We start from the raw sequence: 25200 nt of genomic DNA, 5'->3' as shown, positions 1-25200 counted from the left end.
TATCTATTTTGCAATTTTTTAACTAAAAGATATCATTGATTCTTCGGTTGCTTCCTAGTTGTTTAAATTTGCTTCACATGATTTACCTTTCCATTTTTGTTTGCCCTATTTTCTTGTTTATTTGGCTTTTTTGTATTCGTGTGTTTTGTTATCTATTGACATTATTTGTATGCTACGGCTTACTTGCCTATACTAGTGGTAGAATAACAATCATTATTGCGTACAATAATTCTCTGTATAGAAAAACTTCATCCCACTCTGACTGTGAATATGTATTTATGATATGATTTATTTTGCTAAAAGCATGTATATCCGATTATGCGAATAAAAACATTAAAAAAATAATCAGAAAATGAAAGAGAACGCTTAGGGCTAAAACAGCTTACCAAAGACTGTAAAAATACCGAGTTGATTATTGACTTGGACAAGTAAACAATTAAATGTCTGAAAAAAACATAACGAGTTCATATTTTTGTTTGCAAAATTTTCGAAAAACATAGGTTATTTTAACGCAATATAATTTTTGACGATGACGCACAATTAAAAGCAGACTTCCACTATAACTATAGCGAGTGTCGCAGTTTTGACGATCAAGCATCGACGCAAAATGCATTCAGTTAAATATACACTGTAATAATATGACAGGAAAACTATCTAGACTGTAATTACACATACATCCATTAAACCAAAAAGCTTGTTACATTAGTGACGATGAAAAATGGCGGCAATAAACTTGTGCCACATACCTCAATACCTTTGTATAGAGTACAAACACACACAGCCGTTATACCGCTAGAGCTTGTAACATAAGTGGCGATGATAAAATGTCGGCCATAAACTTGTGTCACATACCTCCATATTTCATTATCAGAGCTCTTGACTTTGATGTCTCAAAGTAAAAACCTTGAGACACTAGGAAGTGACCCGTTTTCACCCAAGGGACACGCACTTTGTGTACAAGATCAAAATACGATGTTTTCAAATCAATATTATAATTATCTCCAGGAGCCGCTGTAGTTTCAGAGAAATCATAGTTACAATTAATGTTGCTTATAACCAATGTGTTACCATTTAAGGTTTGATTGATGCAATACTTTTACTACTCAAATAAAAAGATCGGGTTCCATAATCTGTACAAAAACAATAGGCACGGAAGGTAAACTTCGTTGTAACCTTCGCTTTTAAAGTTTACCTTACATGCTAGGCGGTGGTCTGAATATTTCCTGAATATCTCATTGTTATATTCGAATGTAAGAGATTGTGTTAATTTGGGGAGCCATTAATATTCAGAAATCATACTGTGGAAGTCAGTATATACATGCGTTCATAAGTTTATCTTTCTAAGATTAACGTGGCTCTATTCGTGTCCAACGACACCCTGCACACTTCAATGTTTGAGTCATTTATTATCACACAGTCCTCTTCCCATGCTTGTTAATATTAAAGAAAAAAACGAAACTAAGCAACACATTTTCTAGCATTTTTTAATTCAAGATAAGTATACAGTTAGGAAGAAAATTATACAACACATTTTCTAGAATGTTTCAATTCAAGTTAAGTATACAGTAAGGAAGAAAATACAAGGGGGAAAATACAGTTTGTTGTATGCATATCATACATGGTTACATACTATACACTCGTGGTTATGTTAAATCAGGCAATTTGGAATTCATTAAACGTTCACATTTTTTTGCAAGAAGTCGGCAACATGTATACACTTAATTTTGTACATGCATCTTTGTTAGTTTCAACGATTATATAATTTAATAAATTTGATGTTTGTAACAAATATTACAAAATAAAAGTCATTTCAACAAGTAAGGCCTTCACTGTGATGTGTATTATACAAATAGGACATACATTGAAGTGTTGTGTGGCGGTTAAAAGACACCGCCTTATCGAACGAGGCGGTATTTCCAATGTGTGATCAAATAAATCTCTTGATTAAATAATAAACTATCATGCATTTAGCCGTTATCACTCAAAAAAACTTTTAATGTTTAGACATTGAATACATATAAACCAACCATTCTTCGACTTGAATATTATTATTTTCAGTAGTGCTTTCATCAACAGCATAGTAAGTACATAAACTGAATAATCTCCGTGTCTTCATGAGACTGACTAAACGGTACATGCAAAAAGCCCCTCATCGTCTTTTACTTTAGTAACACGTCAACACCTATAGCACCGTACTATAGAGGTATTTGTCTGTCAGAATTTCCAGCCCAACGTCTAAAAACATGAAATCATATTGCATTAATATATGTTTAATGCTTTTATTGTTTACGATATGGCATTAAGTGAGTAATGCGAATGTATTTGAACATGCTACACACTACATATAACTAAAACAAAGAAACAATAAATAACGACATAGTAATTTACCTCTTTCTATTATATTTATTAATTCAAATTATTCAAGATCGCATATTTTGTCGATTTTTTAAACATAAAAATACAACATTATAATTAATATAATCAATTATTTATTGCATATATATTACCATTGTTATATGTGTTCACCGTTTCCTGATCACCGTTTCTTCTGAGCTTGTCATCATTAGCGTTGTCCTCAGAGTGCTTACTGATACCATCGCCTTGCTCTTCTTTGTCAGCATTTGCAGCAGTTTGCATTGGCTGTTTGATCGATAAGTCCTCGTAACGTATATTAGCCGATTCGCCTGCTGACGGTATTTCAATTGTGTCGTAAACATTCAAGCTTACTTCACTGTTTTCCGTTATAACCTATATCATAATATGATTAATAAGATATTATATATTCTTGTATATATTCTCAAATATATTTCAGAAAAAGAATCGATGTAGAGATAACGATGATATAACATTATAATACAGCAGATCAAGGATAAGCTGCGACCTTTGAACATGTTTGAAGAAACATATTTGTTGGGAGCATTTGATTATATCGGGTCAGCAGCGGATAATACATTAGCACGATACTTGAGACGGTTTTATCAGATTTATTCTATCAAATACTTCATAGAAGAATTAGACTAAAATTGATTGCATGAAAATATATAACCTGTTTAACAAGAAATCTCAAGTAGAGACTACGACTGTTTATTAATCTAAAGTCGTTTGGACATTTTGAGAATGGGCATTTTAAGCGATACTTTTATAGCAGACATAAATCTCTACCAGAAAATGTAATAATAAAAATGAACTGATGTTATGCGATCTTACCGATCTTACTGATGTGCTTCTAGATTTGAGGTAAGTTCTACTGGCGTACGACGACCTTTGTTTTTTCTTTTTATATGCCTTCCAGAGCTACAATATTCAAAGTGTTTATTATCCATTTATGACTAGCTTGTTTAGTTTGCTCTAGGCAATAAGATTGGGTACACATATTAATTTATAAAAACAATTTTGAAACTGTTTAAGTAGTACACAGCTTTTAAGAGTTTCTTTATTTTTTACATTCATTCATCAGTTACCAAATCAACACATTAGTAAACGTAAATGTAAATTTGAGTAAATTACCGTTTTGTTAAATGCACAATGGAAAATGAAAATCACCAAACCCTGAAAATATTTTCAAATAAAGTATCAATTTCATATTATTACAACATAAAATTTAATTGAATCATCTGAAAGTCGCTTACATTGGCAAAAAAAAATTGAAGCTAACGTGTTATGTTTACATATAAATCATGATACAATCTTAAGGTGTTTTTTTTGTTTTGAGTAAGCACGAAACTGTTCTTAGTTGCTGCAATGCTGTACAAGTTTGATGCGATATGGAACACCTCATGATAAATGTAATTACTTTAATATAAATCAAGAATTTTAACAATGTATATATGTTTTGAAAAAATATACAAGACTGTCCCTGTAAAATCATCATTAAAACGTACACCTTATGACGAACATTTTAATTATATTTATTCCATTGAGTACCTGGAGACTGTTGCAGACAGCGAAGGCGTATTGTACCCAGACCATGCTTTCGTCCAGATAGAAAACCCCCAGAACCCAAGTAAGTCCCATCAACGGTAGTAAAACTAATAGACACCATACTGCTGACCTGAGTGGATAATAACATGCGAAATAAAGATATGTGCGCATAAATAAAGTGTCATATTTTGCCTTATGATAAATCACTCAATTATTAACATTATGAAGTACTCGAACTATCGTTTTGTAGAAAAGGTAAGACGATAATACTTGGTGATGCATTTAATTGATAATCATATAATTATACAAATCTTGTAAATAATACTCCACTTTGCCAAGAATACGTTAATAATGTTCGTAACTCTTTTTCTGCTACACTATTTGACTTTTAGATATCTACATAACTGAAGCTTAGTGATTATTGTACTGTGCGGGGATGGAACAAAATGCGAAGTGCAAAATGTGCTATTGTGAAAATGTCAATAAATGATGAATTACTTTGATCTTTCGACCGTTGACTTCTTTGCCATTGTGTACGATCTTAGTGTTGCCCGTATCACAATCACTAGGATGATGAAGTTGACCTGCGGAACAAGGCCAACATAAATTGACATGACCGAGAATTCAAATTATAATGACGATAATAATTCATTAATTGTTAAAATAAGAAGTTTGTAGAGGATATAGTTGTGCATAATGGTATAAATATGATGCTGATTTAGCAGTACTCCAAAATATTATTTTTAACATTATTAGCATTACGTAGAACGTACCAAAACGATTAACAGTGCAGGTCCAACAAACGCCCAAATGACACCTCCCTTAATTGTCAACCAGCATCTAAAATGTTAAAGTTTAGACATATACGTATCAGCATATTTGCTTTTAAGTGTAATGATTACATTCTGAACACAAAATACCCCTTGATCCGTACCAATAATCAAAAACAATGTTTTGGTCACTTACGATATTTCATTTCCATATCCCTTTGTCTTGGTGACACCAAGCGATATCCCAACGACCACAGCAGGGACAACTGAACGTTAAAATGTACACCAACAATAAATTACACATCTATTAGCCTGACAAGTTAAACGGTAAACACATGTGTGCTTTAATAGACTTAATAATCAATAAATAAGTCTCTCAAGTCATGTTTAATAGTCTCAATTGTTTTTAAACCCCACAATTTAAAATATAACGTAAAAAGTGGTAGATATATAGTACACTGCCTTGAAATCGAGCGATAATTACCCCAAGCAGCTGACAGCATCCATTTCAGTTTTGATCGTGTTTGGAAGACAATTAGTATTGACACGGCGACGTCAATACCTTCAACCAACATAAGGGAGAACACTACCAGGTAAATATAGTGCAACAAGGACGCCAACGTAGTGCATACGATCTGAAATTGGAAAATGTTCATCATTAAACATGATCCATTCAAAAATGAGTTTGCATCAAGTTTTCCGTTATTGAACGCAAGTAATTGATTGCCTGTACACAGGTGCTGATCGAAATACACCACAGCATCAATAAAAGCATCAACAGTGCCGCAAAATTCATAAAAACATGATTAATTATTGATGGGGCATTTATGAAAACATTATTAATTCAGGGGTCACCTAGTAGGTACGGTCGTCACTGCGAAGTATTCTATGTCCTTTATTTTAAATCATTATCATTATTTTTGTTAAAAATACATTAACAGTATTAAGTTGTACTTTATTATATTCAGTCTTGCCTTGCTTTCCGTTCTGTCGATGCCACCAATGAACATAACGTACGAAATTATGAGGGCCACAGACAGGTTCAACAAGACAGCAACACGTCGTTTGCTTACATACCTGAAATAATTATTCCATATTGAAGAACTTTAAATACTTTCATATCAAAATATACGCTTGCTTGTGAAATTTAAAGTATTACATTGGTGTTTAACAATAATAGAGAGAATGTAAAAATGGAACGCACTTCCAAAGCACTATATGGAAAGAAATTGTCAACGTCAAGCCGGCTAATGATATCGAACAACCAACTATGGAAATGATGTCGAGGTCTTTTGAATTAGCCTTGCTCTGAAAATATAATAACATCGTTACAGTGATTTCATTACATAATATATAAACAGTGTATTTACAGACAGAAAGACAGACAGACACAGACAGACAGACAGGTAGTCATACATACAGAAAGACAAACATACAGAGACGGACGGACAGACAGACTGAAAGACATACTTACAGACAGACAGTCAGACATACAGAAAGGCATACCGAGAGAGGTAAAGACAGCGAGACATACGACGTACGTATAAACATTCGGGATAAAATTTGTATAACCGATATTACACTTATCAACGCTTGTTTTTACACACTTTGAGATTGTAAAACAATATATTATAATTTTTAAAACATATTTACATAAAAAGGATATATCCCTAATTTTCCATAAACAGCGACAATACACGTGTTTATTTTGACCTGTAGCAAACCTGTTAATGCTTTTATTTTAAATGTTTAGCATCATTATTATATTATTTCGTGAATATTATATTCCTACAGCTTCATTTAATATAGAACCAACACACAGTAAACAAAAAATGGTCAAAAGGTAGACAGTGACAGGGTACTACACAACCATGCGAAATTAGGATAGATTATAATATAATATCACATCAAAATAATACCTGAATAAATGGACTCATAAGAATTGCAAAGTTCGTCAGGTGCGTGCAACGACATGTTGCGCTAGAATGATTGGAGGACATGACACGGCATCCGGTGGTGTCCCAGGAAAATCTAGTTGGTTTTCAGGAAATGGCGTATATGTATCAATAATTGAATACAACATTCAGTTCTTGACTCCTTTCGAACATTATATAGCGTTTAATTTGGATGCAAAACAATATTAATTTTTAATTAACATATATAACACATGGCCTGACCAGATTCAAACGTAATACCAGGGTTATTCCGACAGTTAATACCATCAAATATTCACACACAAATAAACCGTTAAAAAACATTAAAATGATCATGAAAACACAATATGATAGTTTAAATGGTGATTTGTCTTTTCAGTTTGACAAAGATTTTACAGTCAACATCAATACATACATTGAAGCATTCCAAAAACTGCAAATTGGGGCTGATTGAAGATTCTGGAATAAAACCGGAAACAGTGTGTGCAATAATATCAAACACAAATACACACATACAAAACACACAGAAAAACTGAATGAGACTCCATAAAAGTACCCGAGCGTATTCCATTGTTATATCAACAACAAAGTTTGTGGTGTTCTCCCAGTTATCCAACGTCACTGTCACAACTTCTGAATTTATAGTGGAATCACTGCAATATAAAGTAATAACATTCTACGTATGTTGCATAGTTAAGTACTTATTTCAAATACCAAGATAGATTTTTATTCTATGGTTACAGATACTTAGTAAGAGTACATACCTGACATTTTTTAACTTTGATGAAATGATTCCTGACAGATTTCTGTACACCACTGCTGCGATTGTTTTTGATCCTACAAAGTATTTAATGACGTAGTTGTGTGACTTCAAATACACTCAAGTAACGAAATTTCAAATATAGCATACAGATGCAATAATTAAAGTCCATTTGCTAAAAAGGAGTTCAAATACTCATTTACACAAGAGATGGAGAAACAGCAATAAAAGAAACACATCGCAATAATATCGCTATTATTAACACTGCTATACAGACTATGTAACATAAATATACGTCATTATTTCGACAACAATATTTTTTTAAACTGTATCAAAACAAAGGAAAATTTTGAACACACACAAATATACTCGTACCTAATACTGAAGCCTTCGGCAGAATAACTGAACTTGTAATGCCGAGCGGCTTATCTGGGAATTGTAACTCATCGGAGGTTGTGTTAACCATACTTACATGCACAACTGAAATAGGGTAAGAAGCTGAGAACAAATATAACACGCCATATCGCTTCTATATATAAACAAATACAGGAACAAACAAAGAAAGAAAAATACACTATGTTCAAAGGGAACAAAGTGGTTACCCATATTTTCCGATTGTATAGTTTTACTGCTTTCGGAATTGTTTCCAAGTGAATTCTTTAAAATGTCTGTGTATTTGTCTACCACATTTAGAACTTTTATCGCACCGGGCTTAGCCGTACTCTGCAAATGTAAAATAAAACTTTATGTGTTGGTGATAACATAAGTTAATATAAACATTTAGGTGATAAATGACATAAATGACGTATCACCTTTTTGTGTGTTTTTCTTTTAGGTTAAATCAATTTATGATGTAAACTTAGAAAACAGAAAATGTATGTTGCTCTGGCTCTGGTGGTGTTGTTTTGCATAGGATAGACTATACGGGTGTGTTTATTTCAAAATGTTCAAACCTACTTTTAGCATATTATATCATCTTAAATTTATTAGAGTATAAGCCGCTGCCGTATGTCGTTCAGTGGACTTTAAACGCTTGACATGATAGAGGAACTCAAACAAATATATTTATAATAATGACTTAATATTTTCTACGGATCTTACCGATCCATCCGTCGACCCGTCGCTTTCATAACGGTTGGCCCCTGATTGCCATGATTCGGCGTTGTCAGTGTCCAGTAAGTTACTTGTTGTTGAAAAGAACGACTATAGCAAAATATACACAATTAATGAAGAACATTTGCATGGCCGCAGATTCACGCAGAATGAATTTTATTTTAAGATATGCTGGCTACAGTGCTTTCGCTTAAACCGAGTATCTAATTATTAAAAAAAATGTAAACCATTTCACTAACAATCATGATATATCGGTTAATATTTTTTACATTAGCTTGCTCGTCCGTAACCTCGATGTTGTCGCTGACGCTTGCTATGGTATCCAGCATGCTAGTAATGGCGTAAAGTTCGCCGATATAGGATGATCCGTTGGCAGGTTTTGTTATATTTACTAGCTGATCTAGACTGTGTGTGATTTTCGCTGCTGATGGGGATTCTTTGATACTCTCCACCTTTAATTGAGGAGAAACGGTGTGTACAAAATTATAAATAATTTTGATAGCAAAAATAACATAAGTCTTTGAATAATATTGCTGTTTTTCAAGTCAGTTCAAACTTACTATTAGGTAAGTATATTACAATAAGTATAGCCATCGTTCAATTCAAGTTTTGATAAAAAAAATAGTGTATACTCACCGCTGACATCAGTTCAGCAACGCGTTTAGATACGCAGTTGTAAAATGGGTTGAGCCAGAGTCCTTCTTTGCTACATTGTCGACTTACCGCTCCAGAATAGTCTTCAAACATGTTTTACATTTTAGACGAAATGAATATTGCAAAAAAGTAGAATGTGGCCCATTTATTAAATAAGCATGAATTATATTATTCACAAATTTCCCTGTATTGCAACACAAATATGACAGCAATAAACTAATAGTCTAACGCTGCCGATATTTTCAGAAGATGGGTAAATATTTAAGTACAGTCTTTTTAATTAATACTTCTACGTGTTTTATTAATTGATTGAAATGTGCGAGTAATGCATTATTTGATAAAGGTAAGAACATAGCTACAATACATTACCATTTGGACAATTTTCCACAACAATTGTCCCTGGTTGAGTTTCTTGCCAGGTTCTGTCTTTCGTATCGATGTTAACCGGACAGTTTCGAACAGCCTTTTCCACTTAAAACAAGTATACGGAATTTCTTTCATTTTCTTGTATATAATTTTGCATAAATTATGTGCTAAAGTCATCCGTAAAAAATTCAGTAGCATAAAGATATCGATAAACAAACAATAGAAGTCAAACTATTGCATGTTAATAAACACACAAAATAAGCATAGTGTTCATGCAAAGTCATTTACTCTTCCCTTGTCATAGAGCAGTGAGTTTTCGTTTCTGTACACATGCATTATTATAACCAACAGGAAATAAGGGACGGTCACATGATAAATACATCTTCTGTAATACAACAATTTTTTGCTTTTATTCAGAGATGTCAGAAAAACAACGCTTACGCGCAACACATTTTGGAACAGGTCCATTCCATTGTCCGTTTATCGTGCATTTTATTGTTGCGTAACCCACCAACATCAATCCTGGTAAACAAGAAAACATTGCCGTCGTGTTGACGATAGCCTTTGTAGTATTTGGAACCATTTCAATTGTAAGCTTGTCGTACGGCTCTAATACTGGACATTCTGAATTTAAAAGGCAAACATGCATATTCATTAACGTATACATGGTTTCTTTTTTTTTGTTTTTAATTGATACGTAACTGACGGCGTTCGTCAAAGCGGAAACACGAAGCACATTTTAAATTAGAATTTTCAAAAGCATTGTCCCTGCGTTACTTATACCCACATACTGCTATTTTAGCCATGTTTAAGATCAGCTTAGACAACAATGTGTGACACTTGAAAAGATTATAGCGTCTCATATGTTTAGTTACACTTTAATCAATTGACCAATATGGAAACTGTTTACTTATGACCATTTACATGGACATACCATATACATACCAATTGATAAGCTAAACGGCACGTAACTGAGGACAGTATTAATCAATTGGGCATACAAAGAAGAGCCTTGCACTCGTCTACACAAATGTTAGGATATTATTTATTCTTTTAATGTCATCAACTCAGAAGTATGACAGAAGTTTGCTCCACGAGTTTGAAAACATTTCATTCTTACCTACCGACCCACATTCTCATTGCATTACCTGATTGAACACAGACTGCATATGAAGGTAAACTCCATGTTCCATTCTCTGTACATACAGCTGATTCAGATAGTATATTGGTCTTGTTGACAACATGGTATCCCGGGTTGCATGTCATTATAGCTTTAGAACCGAAACTTGTCGCGTTTTTGTAAATAATTGTCTGATGCTTCGGCGAACTACTATACCACTCACTACAATCTGTAAGATTCAAGCATAAACGTTTGTTCTGTTATGTTTGACAATTGACTAACGAAAGACTTAAACAATCAATGAAAACAAGTGATAACACCCAAATTATTAAAAATTACAATTTGCCGATTTTTGTTCGAAACGGTATGTTTTAGGCTGTAAGGACGTCTGTTGATAGTATAAAATGGCATAAAGATGTGAAGCAAGTTTATATATTTTGTTTATGAGAAAAACGTCTGCATATTTTTTTTAGTAATTTCGTTGCTCCAAGAGATGAATACGTTCATTAACGTACATGTATAACATGTACAATTATACATCAGAAAAGTATATCATAGAAATAGCAATCAGCTACGTTGCTTACCAACAAGAAGACAGCTGTACGAATCCTGACTCCAACTTCCTTTTTCGGTGCAATTGAGGATATTAAAACTACTGTTGAGAAAGTAACCACGATTGCATGTTACTTCTGCTTGCGACGGGAATGTTGTCAAGTTATTAAGTAGCTTCACCTTTCCGTTTGCTAAGGGTGGCGGCAATCCGCAATCTGAAAAATAATAAATAGAAAAGTACGTTTTCTGTTAACTTGCACCATTTTGTATTTATCCTGCAAACACAAGTACAATATAGTGTACATGTTTTAATCATGTTTCAACACATACTTCAAATAATACAGGTATATCATATTGTCTGATTATATTGATCAAGTATATATTATGTTGCTCACCGACAGGAAGACATCTGTGCGAATCATCCAGACTCCAATGCCCGTCATCAGTACAATTGAAGGTACTAAAGCTACCGTTGAGAAAGAAGCCGTGTTTGCATATAACGTCTGCTTGCGACTGAAAATGTGTCTTATTATTCATAAGCTTCATCATTCCGTTTGCTAATGCTGGTGGTAAACCGCAGTCTGGAAATGACAAATGGAACATTAATATCAAATTTATTCTGGAAAACGTTTTCAATCAAGGTAAATGTGTTTAAGTCGAGTTTTCACCTACAGGAACACAGTGCGAGTATGTGTATGGACTCCAGGTTCCATTCGATGTACTTTTGTAGCATTTGGAATCAATTCAAGTGTATGATTGTCGTTCCGATCTAATACTGGATATTCTAAATTTAAAAGTCAAACATGCATACTCATCAACGTATACATTGTTACTTTTTGACATTTTTTAATATTGATAACTGATTACTGACGATATTCTTCAAAGCAGAAACGCAAAGCACATCTTCAATTTGAAGTTTGAAAAACCTTTACCTATAGGAACACAGTGCGAGTATGTATGTGGATTCCAGGTTCCATTTGATGTACAAACAGCCATCTCAGTGTGAGTGCTTGAGTCATTAAAGACATGGTAACCTGCATCACATGTCATTAGGACGGTAGCTCCAACAAATGTCGAGTTATTGAGGTATGCAATCTTCTGATTCACTGGAAGATCGGTTAATCCAGACCACTGCTTACAGTCTGAAAAGTCAACTGATCGAATATTACACAATTTACTGTAAATATGAACTACACATATGTATGTATATCGAATATATCTAATTTACTTACTATACCCAATGGATAGTTTAACCTAAACGTGAATTGCCGTACAATACTTTTTAATTGCATCAAACTGATTTCAATATTTACTTTCACATCAGTTTAATTTGAAAAACTATTTAAAGACTTGTATGAAACTGATTATGTACAGAAGTCATTTCATAAACAAAGTAGTTCACAACAGTCAATATGAGATAGAGGATTAGAGTTCTGCTACTCGCTAAGTTTATGATATGTGATTTTCTTAAAACCATAGTCTAAAAATGTGTGCATCTTTTTAGGTCCTTTTATTTTGATGCTGAACAGTATTACTCAGCTCGTCGTGTATTAATACCACACATATACATCCGATGACAGGTGATGTAAAAAGTGGCCGTTTAAATGCCAACAGGTAGTAAGCTAAGCTTTCAGGAAATAAGTGACGGTCACATGATAAAAGCGTCTAGTGTCATACAACATTTTGTTTTCTTTTTTCAGAGATGTCAGACAAACAACGCCTTCGCGCAACACATTTGGAACCGGTCCAGTCCATCGTCCATCTATCGGGCATTGTATTGTTGTGTTACCCTCCAACGTCAGATTCGGTGAACAAGAGAACATTGCCGTCGTGTTGACGATAGCGTTTTTAGTATTTAGTACAAATTCAATTGTAAAATTGTCGTTCGAGTCTAATACTAGACATTCTAAATTTAAAAGTCAAACATGCATATTCATCAACGTATGCAGTGTTACGTTTTGACATTTTTGAATTGCTAACTGGTTACGGACGGTATTCTTCAAAGTAGAAAAACAAAGCACATCTTCAATTTGAATTTAAAAAAGCTTTACCTATAGGAACACAGCGCGAGTATGTGTGTGGACTCCAGATTCCATTCGATGTACAAACAGCCATCTCAGTGTGTGTTCTTGGGTCGTTAACGACATGGTAACCTGCATCACATGTCATTAGGACTGTATCTCCAATACATGTCGTGTGGTTGGGGTATGCAATCATCTGATTCACTGGCAGATCGCTTAATCCAGACCACTGCTTACAATCTGAAAAATCAACTGATCGAATATTACACCAATTACTACACTGCACATATGCATGTATATCGAATATATCTATTTTACTTACTATACCCAATCGATAGTTTGACCTATACCTGAGATTGCATTACAATTCTTTTAATAGCATCACAGTGATTTCAATATTTACTATTTAAAGACTTGTTTGAAACTGATTTTGCACAGTAGTCATTTCATGAACAAAATAGTTTTCAACAGTCATTATGAGATAGGAGATTAGCGTTCTGTAACTCGCTTATTATATAATTTGTGATTTTCTTTAACCATAGTGTGAAAATGTGTGCATCTTTTTAGGTACTTTTATTTGGATGCGTAACAATATATATCAGCTCGTCGTGTATAAATACCACACATATACTGTACATCCGATGACGGGTGGTGTAAAATGTTGCCAGCAGGTAGTAAGCTAAGCTTACAAGAAATATACTAACAATAATAATAAGTGCACATACCCGCTGAACTGCATTCAGAACCTTAAATATCAAAAAAGGTATGCGTTATGTTCAAGTACATCGTAAGTTCATTTGAAAAAATATTGAATGGTACATATGATAAGTACGTTGTTAAACTATATGCAAATATGCATTACATATCGATACATTGTTAAGAGACGTTCGTTTTAAAAGCATTGTATGATTTGTATTATATTGCCCTACAAATATTGCCACTTGTTTGAAATCGCCCGCGTCCTGGTGCAATATGGTAAAGACTTACAAAGTAAAATTAGGTTTAAAAAGTCTGCTTCAGAGTGCTTTTATTACACACAGGAGAGTCCGTTAATATTTATCTTTATTTGAATTTGAAAATTTACATGTAACGGATGATACTTACAATTCAATACAGCTTTAAACTGTGCATAAAAGCCGCTATTCACAACTGAGATATCGGTATGCCAAAAAGCCGTCATCATATTTCCAGATGATAACACATGCTCGTTTCCATTTGAAAATGTTTTGTTGAATCTATAAATCACAACATAAGCAAAACGAAATAAAATTAGTATTGTTATAAATGCTTAATGTGTATATTTGCTAATGCATGCTGGAATAATACTATTGAAACATTTATAGTCGTTTTCAAGGACGTTCTCTCTGTGAGATTATTTGTATTGCTAAAGTAGCTTACTGTATACGACCATCTATAGTCTTTTTAATTATTTATTAATTGATATCTTAGTTAATATGTACTACGATAAAACGGCGCAGTACATTATTTACAAATAAGACATATCTTTGAACAGGAAAAAATAAGGTTTACAGTAAAATAATATTCACACATTCTTAAATGTATCGTTACTTTAATGCTGATTATAGCGCTATTTTGTATGCACACAAAGATCCACATTTATTTTATGCTTTCCGGTGGTTTATAGAGAAATATCAGTGAATTGAAACTGATAATTTCACTGTTTCAAACAATGAAAATTATCAGTGAAAATCATCGATAATTTTCACTGTTTACTGTGAAATGACGTCATTTTTTTACGAAACGATTATCCCAGCGAAATTCTTTAGTTAAACTCTTTAACAATGTATATAAACTGTGAAAAAAGCATAAAATAAAAAGAAAAATTTGTTGGATTCGGTGGAATATCGATTTTAATTCACTCGTGATCATATAAAATATATATTTTCTATGATCAATCGTGAATTAAAATCGATAATCCACCGAATCCAACAAATATCCTCTATGTTATATCTGAAAAATTAAGCAGAGTCATGAATTCATGTTCAAATTGGTCAGTTGACAATAAATTATCCCTATATTTAGGGAAGACTGATTGAATTGTATATGGACCAAAGAGAAAGTTAAAACAACTCAAAGATTTTGAAATTAAATGCAATGGGCATACGATTGAACCGACAACTGCCGTCAAATATCTTGGTGTTAGTATTGATAACACATTATCTGGTGAAAATATTGTAAACAACATTGTTAGCAAAGTAAACTCTCGTCTTAAATTTATGTATAAAAATGCAAATTCTTTAGATACAAGGACTAAAAATTATTTATGTTCTGCCTTGATTCAGTGTCACATTGACTATGCTTGTTTCTCTTGGTATCCAAGTTTAAATAAAGGTCTAAAAGAAAAATTACAGATATGTCAAAATAAAATTGTCAGATTTATATATGGAATGAGTCCTAGAGAAAGTATTAACCAATGTAACCTGTCAGATATGTCATTGCTAAATGTTGAGAATAGAAATAAGCAATTAAGACTGAATCATGTATTTGAAATTGTTAAAGACAAGTGTCTATCATACTTGAAAGAAAATTGTGTATTTGTGAAAGATACCCATTCATATTCAACAAGGACAAACACATACAATTGTAGAGTGCCCAAATGCCATGGTAAAGAAAATGATACAGATACAATATAGAAAATTGATAATAAACATAAGTTCAAATTAGCTGTTAAGAACCATCTATTGTGCTTAGCTAAAACACTTTAATTGTATTTTTTAGAATATTTGTGCTAAAGTCATCATGGCATATATATTATAGAAACATGATAATTACAACTAACATGTATACTCAAATTATCAGGGACTTATTGTTCATAGTGTGTATTATACTATAGTAAGTATAACCTAAACTGGACCCCATTGGAAATAAGCTTTCGAGCTTTCATGGGCAATCCTAGGTTTTTACACTATAATGTATAAGTTATTTCATTTTGCATACTAAGTTCCCCTAAAGCTGTGAATTTGTTTCTATAATATATCAAATTACTAGTCTGTGCTGAAAATCTGTGATAACAAATATTTATTTAATGCTTTCCGGTGGTTTATAGAGAAATATCAGTGAATTAAAACTGATAATTTCACTGTTTCAAACAGTGAAAATTATCAGTGAGAATTATCGATAATTTTCATTGTTTACTGTGAAATGACGTCAATTTTTGACGAAATGACGTCATTATCCCAGCAAAATTCTTTAGTTTAGCTCTTAAACAATGTATATAAACTGTGAAAAATGCATTAAATAAAAAGACAATGTGTTGGATTCGGTGGATTATCGATTTTAATTCACTCGTGATCATAGAAAATATATATTTTCACTCGTGGCTGTGCCACTCGTGAAAATATTATTTTCTATGATCACTCGTGAATTAAAATCGATAATCCACCGGATCCAACAAATATCCTCTATATGTGACATGTTTAACTGTGATAATCAAGCAATATTTTATAAACCATAAGAGTATCATTAAATCATATTTTAAGTGTGAGGCAGTTGCTGATATGTTCCCTTCAAATCTCATTTGAGGTGATAAGCTTTCTGAAGACTTTTTTTTCATCTTATCGCACTTTTGCGTTCATTTTCATTGTATAATCTAATTTCATATTATTTTATGACAGCTTTTATACTATAGGTTTAGATCTGCAGCAATCTCACAAATACTATTAATTTCACAAATACTTTTAGTTAAAATTGTTATGTAAATTTGAATGATAACTTGTATATTGTGTGTTTTAAACCTGAATAAAAATCAATCAATCAATCAGTCAATCAATCAATGTCATCTCACTCTGAGCACATTTAAAACTTTGAACCGATCCGTTGATTTATAGAATACATTATCGCTGTCGAAATCGCATGTTTAAATAAAACAAAACACATGCGAGTGTGAAGTAACCCCAATGTCGACAACGTGTGTTCACCGTTCAGCAATCTTGGCAGCCCATGGATGCTTAAGAGATAATATCACCAACAAATTCGTTTATTTTTAGGATTTCCAGATAGTGGATGATATTGTTTAAAAAGAACCAGTTCAAATAAAATAAAATTATTTTTGATAATCAACAAATGAATATATATATGGTAGAAATATCAGATTCTTGTTACACTATAAATCCATTTTTAGCTGGTCGCTATGGAAAGAGCGTAAATCTGATTGATTGACTGACTGACTGACTGACTGACTGACTGACTGACTGACTGACTGATCGATTGATCGATTGATCAATTGATTGATTGATTGATTGATTTTTAAAAAATATTATTTTAGAACAAATTGAATTTTAAAAGTTTATTAAATGTGAAAAAAAATATTTCGGATTTTCATCAATGTAAAGCAGAAGGCAAAATAGACTTCATAGACAAAGAAATTCATTAATACCGTGCGGACATAAAATGTGTTTGGAAAAAAAAATCCAAGAAAAAAGCTGGATTGTAACAAGCCGTTAGGTGTCGATTATAATTGAAAATTACGTGTATCTAATAAATACACTCGGTTATTTTTTACATCAATAATTGATGACTTCACTAAATGTTAACTTTACTGATCATCCTGAGTTTTACAAATCCATATATTACACCAAATTAAATCTGATGTTTGGTGATAGTGTATGCTTAGTAACAATGTCTGTGCATGTCTTGAAAATGTTTTATACGTAAGATTATTACATCACGTACAACATGATATGACCTTGCTGACTATAGACAAGTACATCAGACGCTATCTGCTAAAAAATCGATTTTAAAGGGGCCTTTTCACAGATTTTGGCATTTTTTAACTTATTCATTAAATGCTTTATATTGATAAATGTAAACATTGGATCGTAAAAGCTCCAGTAAAAAATCAAGAATAAAATTTAAAAAAGGAAAAGAACATTGCCCGAAGCAGGTTTCGAACCAGTGACCCCTGGAGTCCTGCCAGAGTCCTGAAGTAAAAACGCTTTAGCCTACTGAGCTATTCCGCCGAGTACACATACTTGATGTATTTTATACCTTATATAAGCAATCTTCGTAGTTTCACAAAATTTAACGACAAAAACAGAACTTTCAAAATTATTCAATCGTTTCGCGTTGCAACGCTTTATAATTTTTAGGTTTTAAAATCGTCAAAAGATGCATATAATGGCTATATTAGACCATGGTAAATGTTCAGTATTACTGTTTCCTCACAAATATCATAACTAAAACGAAAATTTGCGAATCTGAAACAACTTTTTTCAATTTTGTCAATTTACCAAAGCGTGAAAAGATCCCTTTAAATGTTGGCGAGTTTACATTGAAATAAACACGTGATTCGCATGGTGGTATATAGCATGCACATACAAAAATGTCATTTTCTGAATACAGTCATCGTTTGTTTTTCATTTTAATCCATAGTATACCTTTATTGTTAAGTTTATCTAATTCTAATGCATTAGAATATTGTTTCTTAAAATATACGGTAACACCGCCACTCTCTCACTATGCTTTCTTGTTTCATTTTGGACGGGTGCATGAAAAACAATTAACAGTATCAATATGGATGTTTGCTTAACTACAATTCCACGTTTCCGAATGTCATATGTATTAATAAAATTTAGAATGTCACTGCCATTTATTTTCGATAAAAGAAACTGAACATTCCATAAACAAACACGTAGCTGCTTCTTGTCGATTTCCTAATTAGTACGTGTATGGGTAGTGCCCTGACTTCCGGTGTCGCGACGAAGATTGCTCCGCGGTCCTATAGCGGCATATCCGGTACAAACCCGGGCGGTGGGTGATCATGTGTGTGCTTTACACGATCGACGTAAAGCGCGTCTTACGAAAGCGACGTCTGCTTGCCGTCCTTCGGGGTTTGTATTAGGTATGGCACGAGTTTTCTTTCGGAAATTGGTCACTAACAGGGAAGATGATTGCAGGAAGTCGTTCATGTGTTTTATTTTTAATTTCAATTTTATCACCGTTAAAATTGAATTTAATCACTCGAAAGTCGACACGCGACAATTGAAGTCGACATCCAAAGCGACACGCGACATTCATCGCGACGAACGATATGACAGTCTACAATTCAGTCGACAGTCAAGATTTTCTGCAATATTTTTTTTTCTAAAACCCAGCCCGATATGCGACAGTCAAATCTTGATTGTCGCATGTCGACTTCAAATGTCGAGTGTCATATCGTGCGTCGCTTGAATGTCGTGCGTCGACCTCGAAGGTCGACACGCGACAATCAACTTGGCCCTATCCGGATTCCGTATATATCAAAATCGTAATGATTATCATCATCCTTTTCTTCTCCATTATAATTAGTATATTATCCGTGTTTAAATGTATCATGAATAATTCTAACGTGGCTTATTTATGCGCCAAAATTGCACACATGTGGCCTTTAGACAGATTTACAAGTCTATGCGTCGCCGCATAGACGAAACCACAGAGTGTATGAGGCGAAAATCAACACATAGATAATCAAAGCGCTGAAGGCACTGAAGATGTTCGCTATTGCATAATTTAACACGCAATTCATTTTTCAAAATCAATCGCAAGTTTGAAATGAACACACGCCATTCAACTTTATAAAGTGTGTGTCATAGCGCACGGGTCGAGTTTTGTGTGCACTTTTTATCATCCTTATTATTTCATAAAAATAACTAAGACAAAATAAAAACAGCATGCTTTTTGGAAGTTTTGAAAGCATAGACAGTATGATAAAAATGGTAATGAGAACTTAATATAAAGAAAATTTGCAGTCACCATCATATTAAAGGAATATTTTTTCTAATATCAAATGACTATCTCACCAAGAATATAAATTCATAATGAAAGTTCCGTGTACAAAACTTTTGATTTTTGACACCATATACAAATTCAAAATATACAATAATCTTCGTATCTTGTATATGGAGGAATAAAAGTATATAAACATTGCTGTTTATGCTTTACTTGTTATCCGAGCAGTTCACACGGTGTCAACAACGCTAACATAAACATAGGTATAGAGCACTAATGCGCTTTTAGGCGAAGCTGTTTCAGTTTTCATCTTAGTGACTTTTACATAACGCCAACAGACACGCGTGAATATTTTAGAATATTTAATAAGCTGATTCGAGATACAACCTCTGAATTTGTGCTACATCACTGCGTATGTGCTCAATTCAAAGGATGTAGCACTGTTCAGTGTAAGGAATTCCGGACTACTCTCTGTATGCTCAAACGACACAAATTGTGGCCCTGTTACAATTACGCGTTACAATCCATCTCGCAGAATTTCACTTTCGCCTCCAAGATGAGAAAACAATCATTAGCGAAATAGTATAGTGTCACGATAAGAGAAAATCGTTTAATTATCATACCACAATGTTTGCCGTATTGGACAGCACGTCTGGAAATCATTCCTTAATGTGTCGATAAGCTGCCATTATTAACAAGTTTGCTATTTTGAATTCAATTTTGTATCAAAAATCACTGTTCTTAAATGTGGCATTTTCAATTCGCAATGAGAGTTGTAATGACCCTCGTCATGCGAAAATGGGTCTTATTCCATATGCGCCCATCATATAAATAGCCCACTCAGCTATCCCTCCTTCTGGTAAGGAGAAACATAACATATTGAGTGATTTTAAAGCGAACAGCATCGCCTATGGCCTGACTGCGCAAGAGCACATGTTGGGTTTAACAAACGCTTGCCGAAACGCATAAGACCCATTTTCGCATGACGGCGCTTTTGACTGTGATTTAAATGTGTCGAAAGAAAACTGCGTTTAAATCAAATATAAACATACGATATATTTCGATAGTGAAGAAAGATAATCATAACAAGGCATATGAGGACACATATGAAGTGCTCTCCCGTAGTATATTTTTTATTTACTCACACTAATGTGTGGTTTGGCAATGCTAACACACATTTCATGCGATGAATATGCAGCTTACAAGTGAAAAACACAACACAATAGTTTAACTTTTGTTTAATTGTATTTAATTATTTAGAAAAGTAAATTGCTAACTTTATTTCAAAGTCAGCGTATACGCCGACTACATTTAAAAAAACCATTTATTGTTATAAATATATTTAATATAATATATTTAGTTGTTTTCGGTTTTAGCGATTATAAAGCATTTTCGAGGTTGCCTATAGTATGCCTGTAGTAATTGATGAACTCATATCCAACTGTTTATGTATTGAGAACTGTGAATATAAACAAGCTAAACCTTCTACTAACGCTCGATTGGTCATTGTCGGCTCCGGTACTACTTACATGTACCCCGGGTACTCTTAAGTATACTTACATGTACCCCGGGTACAGTAAATATACTAAAACGTAGCACCCGTAAATACAAAAGATCGCCGCTATCTGTTGAGAACCAAAGAACGTTTTCCAGAAATACCCGCTTTAGTAGCATGAACGAGGTTATGAAACAGGTCATTCGTATTATTATTATAAATTGTTTGTTATATTCGGGTTTAGCGATTTTGAAACATTTTTTTTGTTTTTGTCTATCGTATCGCTGAAGTTATTGTTGAACTTATGTTCAACGTTTTATAAATTGAGAATATAAATAAGCGTCAACTTTTCCCCAAATTTCTCAATTTACGACCTGTACTACGTCATTGAGTTGTATGTGAGAGCGTAACCTATTGCGTTGTTATCGCCCGTAAACTTTCCTTTGTTTATCGACAGGGATACCATCGACAGGCGCATCTATTAATAGCCTCATATCATGAATGCCAAAACACCCGCGAAAAAGAACCACGTGACCAAATAGGACGCTAATCGCAAATACCCGGTACCATGCGACTACGACTTTTATTATGTTAGAACGCTCAGCAATTCCTTTGAAGCCGGGGCCTTGTGATTGCTATTACGTAAAGAATTGACCTCTAACTGAAGTTAGCAAAGGAAACGCAGCACATAATTGACCCATTCCTTCTATGTGCGAAGGCAGATTGAATTTTACTAATGTATGGTTTGCCTATTATAACACACATTATAATGCGGTAAATATGCGACTAAAAAGTAAAAAACACTATAATTAAACTTTGTTTTGAATTAAGTTATTTAGAAACCAAAATTCCAAACCGTATTTCAAAACAGCAAGACTACATTTTTAGAGAATATTCTTGTTATATTTAAATGTTTTTTAACAGTTTCAGCGATAATGAAACATTTTTTATGTTGTCTATCGTATCCCTGTAATAATTGTTGAACTCGTGGTCAACGTATTATTAATTGAGACCTGTGAATATAAACAAGCGTAACCTTATACTAGTGCGTTATTCTCACCCGGACTCCCCTTTGTTTATCGCCAGCCTCAGATTTATGAATGAGATGAGCGAAAATACTATGTCACGCAGACGCAGCAGAAAGTGGACTATTTTAATCATTTATAAACAATCTCCTCCGCGACACGTACAATACGATCATTGTTTTTTTTATTCTTTTCTATAAAACACCATTCGAAACTATTGCATTTAACACGATATTAATATAATGTTTCCATTTGTGAATAAACATAATTGGAGAACTCAAACCTCTTGCATAAATTATACAACTCTTTCTTCGCGCGTAGTAAGCGGGAGTTGGGCTAATCATACCTAGGCCGTTCCGACCTGAATTTTACACTAAGCACTTTAGACGATCGCTAAAGCGACCATCTAAAAACGAGTCAAGTATGTGCCGCGTTCATTTATATTACCTTTTCAAGACGAGCGACGTTATCAGGCCATCGTGTAAATCTAAATAGTCATAACCCGGTTCAACGGCAAAATTGTTAATTATGACGCAGACTTTGTGTCCTGTAGCAACCTCGATTGTGTATGTACAAGTTTCATCGTCCCGGTAATTGTTGGGGTAAAAAGGCGAAGAAAAAGAACCCGTTTCTCCATGAAGATGATGATTGGCTCCACAGTCTTGTGACGCGGCCTTTCCTTAAATCAAATGTTATCTTTAAAACAAAACAAAAAACTCCAAATAGTTCCTAGTAAAACTTCCAGTATGTTGGTTTTTATTACAGAAAATTTATATTAAAAAATATATATAATTAAATGTTTGGAATATTTATTTCCTTTAACGTCTGACCTATTTTCGGCAGTTTGTATGCTACATGCGAATTACCGTTTATTCGAGGGAAATAATAATGTTAATAACTAAAATCGATTTATGTTAATTTGTAGGGTCGTTTCTTTTTAAAAGCACATCCATTGCGTCTGCAAAATATGCCATCAGTTATAAACACATTATTTTCAATCGTATATTTACCTCTTTGGTCAATTATTATCCACATAAATACTGTACAAATTATTGTCCAGACCATGTTTTATATTACCGTTTAGCATTCGACTATTCACACGAAATATTTCAAACAAACGCTATCATTAATATGATAACATGCGCGAACTCTAGATATCGCGTTCTTTGTCGCATTTAAAGGGGCCTTTTCACAGATTTTGGCATGTTTTGATTTTTGCCATGAAATGCTTTCTATTGATAAATGTATACATTTGTTCTAAAAAAACTCAAGTAAAAATGATAAGAATATAATTTAAAAAAAAGAAGAAAAAAACAATCTCAACAGGGCTCGAACCACTGATCCCTGGAGTCTTGGAGTTAAAAGTCTATCACTTAGACCCATCGACCATCCTTCCGCATACAATGCAATATATATTTTATACTATATATAAGAAATCCTCGTAGCTTCGCAAAATATAACGACAACAACCACTGTGAATGAACAAAAACTGTCACGTAACCACAAAAGTCAACGTCGGTAGTCATTTTATGACAACAAACAGCCGCGCAAGGTAGGTTTTTTTTCCCAATATCTTTGCTGATCATCCTCCGACTTTCATACGACCTAGTGCAGGCAATATGGCATGCATATAGCTTTCGATCGGTATATCACGCGTTTTGTGTGTTGCTCTGGTTTTCGAGAACACTTCGGCGCAAATTTCCATTTAAGAAGCAAACTTCAGTAGTAAAATTACAAAGAGTCAGTGTTTTTGAAAATTAACGATCACAGAACTGTCTATGCTTTACCGGACGAAAATATATTACATATGTCTATGCATAAACAAACAAAAAATATCTACCAGTTATTAAATAAACGTTTAAAGAGTGAAAACAAATATGGCAAACGTCAGTAGTACGTTTAGGAATGGCAAACGTCAGTAGCAAAAAAATGCAAACGGCAGTAGCCGAATAAATGCAAGCGTTCAATTTAATGAAAAACATGTGAAACAATATAATTTATGCTAATTTAGATTTGAATTAGATATAAAAAGTTAAGATTGATGTCATAAATTAATGCACGACATATATAAATTCTGCACCAACAAAAATGAACTAATGTTTAAGTGATATGATGTGCATCTTACAGTTTATAGGTGTCTATCGCAACCGTTTTGTTTTTTTTGGTGTTTTCACTTCATATACACGTATATTCGTTAATGCAGCATCAATAAAATTATAAATTTAAATAAATCGTACAAACACGTCACTGTTTATAAAAATGTCTAGGTACTAAACATGTTTCGGCCATAGCCTTCATCAGTAGTACATTTATATAAACAAATACGAAGGAAGTGACGTCAACGTCATACAATAACGTAACGTCGTTTGGCGGAAAAATTATATAGGACATAATATTACATAATACAAAGATTGATCAGTGATGATACAACAGTCTATTAGTAATAATATAATTTATAAAAAAAAAAAATGCAGCATCAACATATTGAAAAAAAAATCCCGGAAAGAGAAATATAATGCTTTTGAATATCAACCGTACTTTCGTTTTGACAACTGACGACAGGAATGATTCGATTTACAATGTGAATCTAAATTGAGTTTATGCAGATTCGTTCATACGACACAAAGCCACTATTTTGTTTTACGGATCGTTTCGACTAAGAGGACTCACCAGTCACGTAAACAATCGAATATAATATATATTTTTTTATAAACAACTGGTAGCACGATGCGTTGCAGATAAT

General features: G+C 33.3%; 1 protein-coding gene across 5 annotated transcripts; it reads right to left on the bottom strand.

Moving 5' to 3' along the window:
- Positions 1-1466: 1466 nt before the first annotated feature.
- LOC127834186 (adhesion G protein-coupled receptor L3-like) lies at positions 1467-23620 on the bottom strand. 5 transcript variants are annotated; one of them, XM_052359828.1, is made up of 31 exons: positions 23468-23620; positions 22905-23136; positions 14316-14446; positions 13937-13957; positions 13242-13451; positions 12123-12344; positions 11586-11771; positions 11223-11405; positions 10667-10867; positions 9960-10142; positions 9522-9623; positions 9135-9235; positions 8768-8950; positions 8487-8588; positions 7988-8108; positions 7761-7883; positions 7390-7462; positions 7182-7278; positions 7041-7084; positions 6611-6722; positions 5896-5999; positions 5666-5768; positions 5176-5326; positions 4888-4957; positions 4695-4761; positions 4420-4505; positions 3925-4051; positions 3508-3549; positions 3208-3294; positions 2508-2748; positions 1467-2235 (listed from the first exon to the last, which is right to left on the bottom strand). In XM_052359828.1, the coding sequence occupies exons 1-31, from the start codon at positions 23520-23522 to the stop codon at positions 2183-2185; spliced, it is 3813 nt and encodes a 1270-aa protein (XP_052215788.1). In that variant the 5' UTR covers positions 23523-23620; the 3' UTR covers positions 1467-2182. The 5 variants fall into 5 exon arrangements, 4 of the variants coding, with proteins under 4 accessions (XP_052215788.1, XP_052215790.1, XP_052215789.1 ...); XM_052359830.1 differs by having other exon boundaries at positions 7761-7865; XM_052359829.1 differs by having other exon boundaries at positions 12123-12332.
- Positions 23621-25200: the final 1580 nt, after the last annotated feature.

This window comes from Dreissena polymorpha, chromosome 6 (genome assembly GCF_020536995.1).
Source record: "Dreissena polymorpha isolate Duluth1 chromosome 6, UMN_Dpol_1.0, whole genome shotgun sequence".
Taxonomy (NCBI): Eukaryota; Metazoa; Mollusca; class Bivalvia; order Myida; family Dreissenidae; genus Dreissena; species Dreissena polymorpha.
Note: the sequence above shows the minus strand (reverse complement) of the source record. Positions and strands in the feature narration are given on the sequence as shown.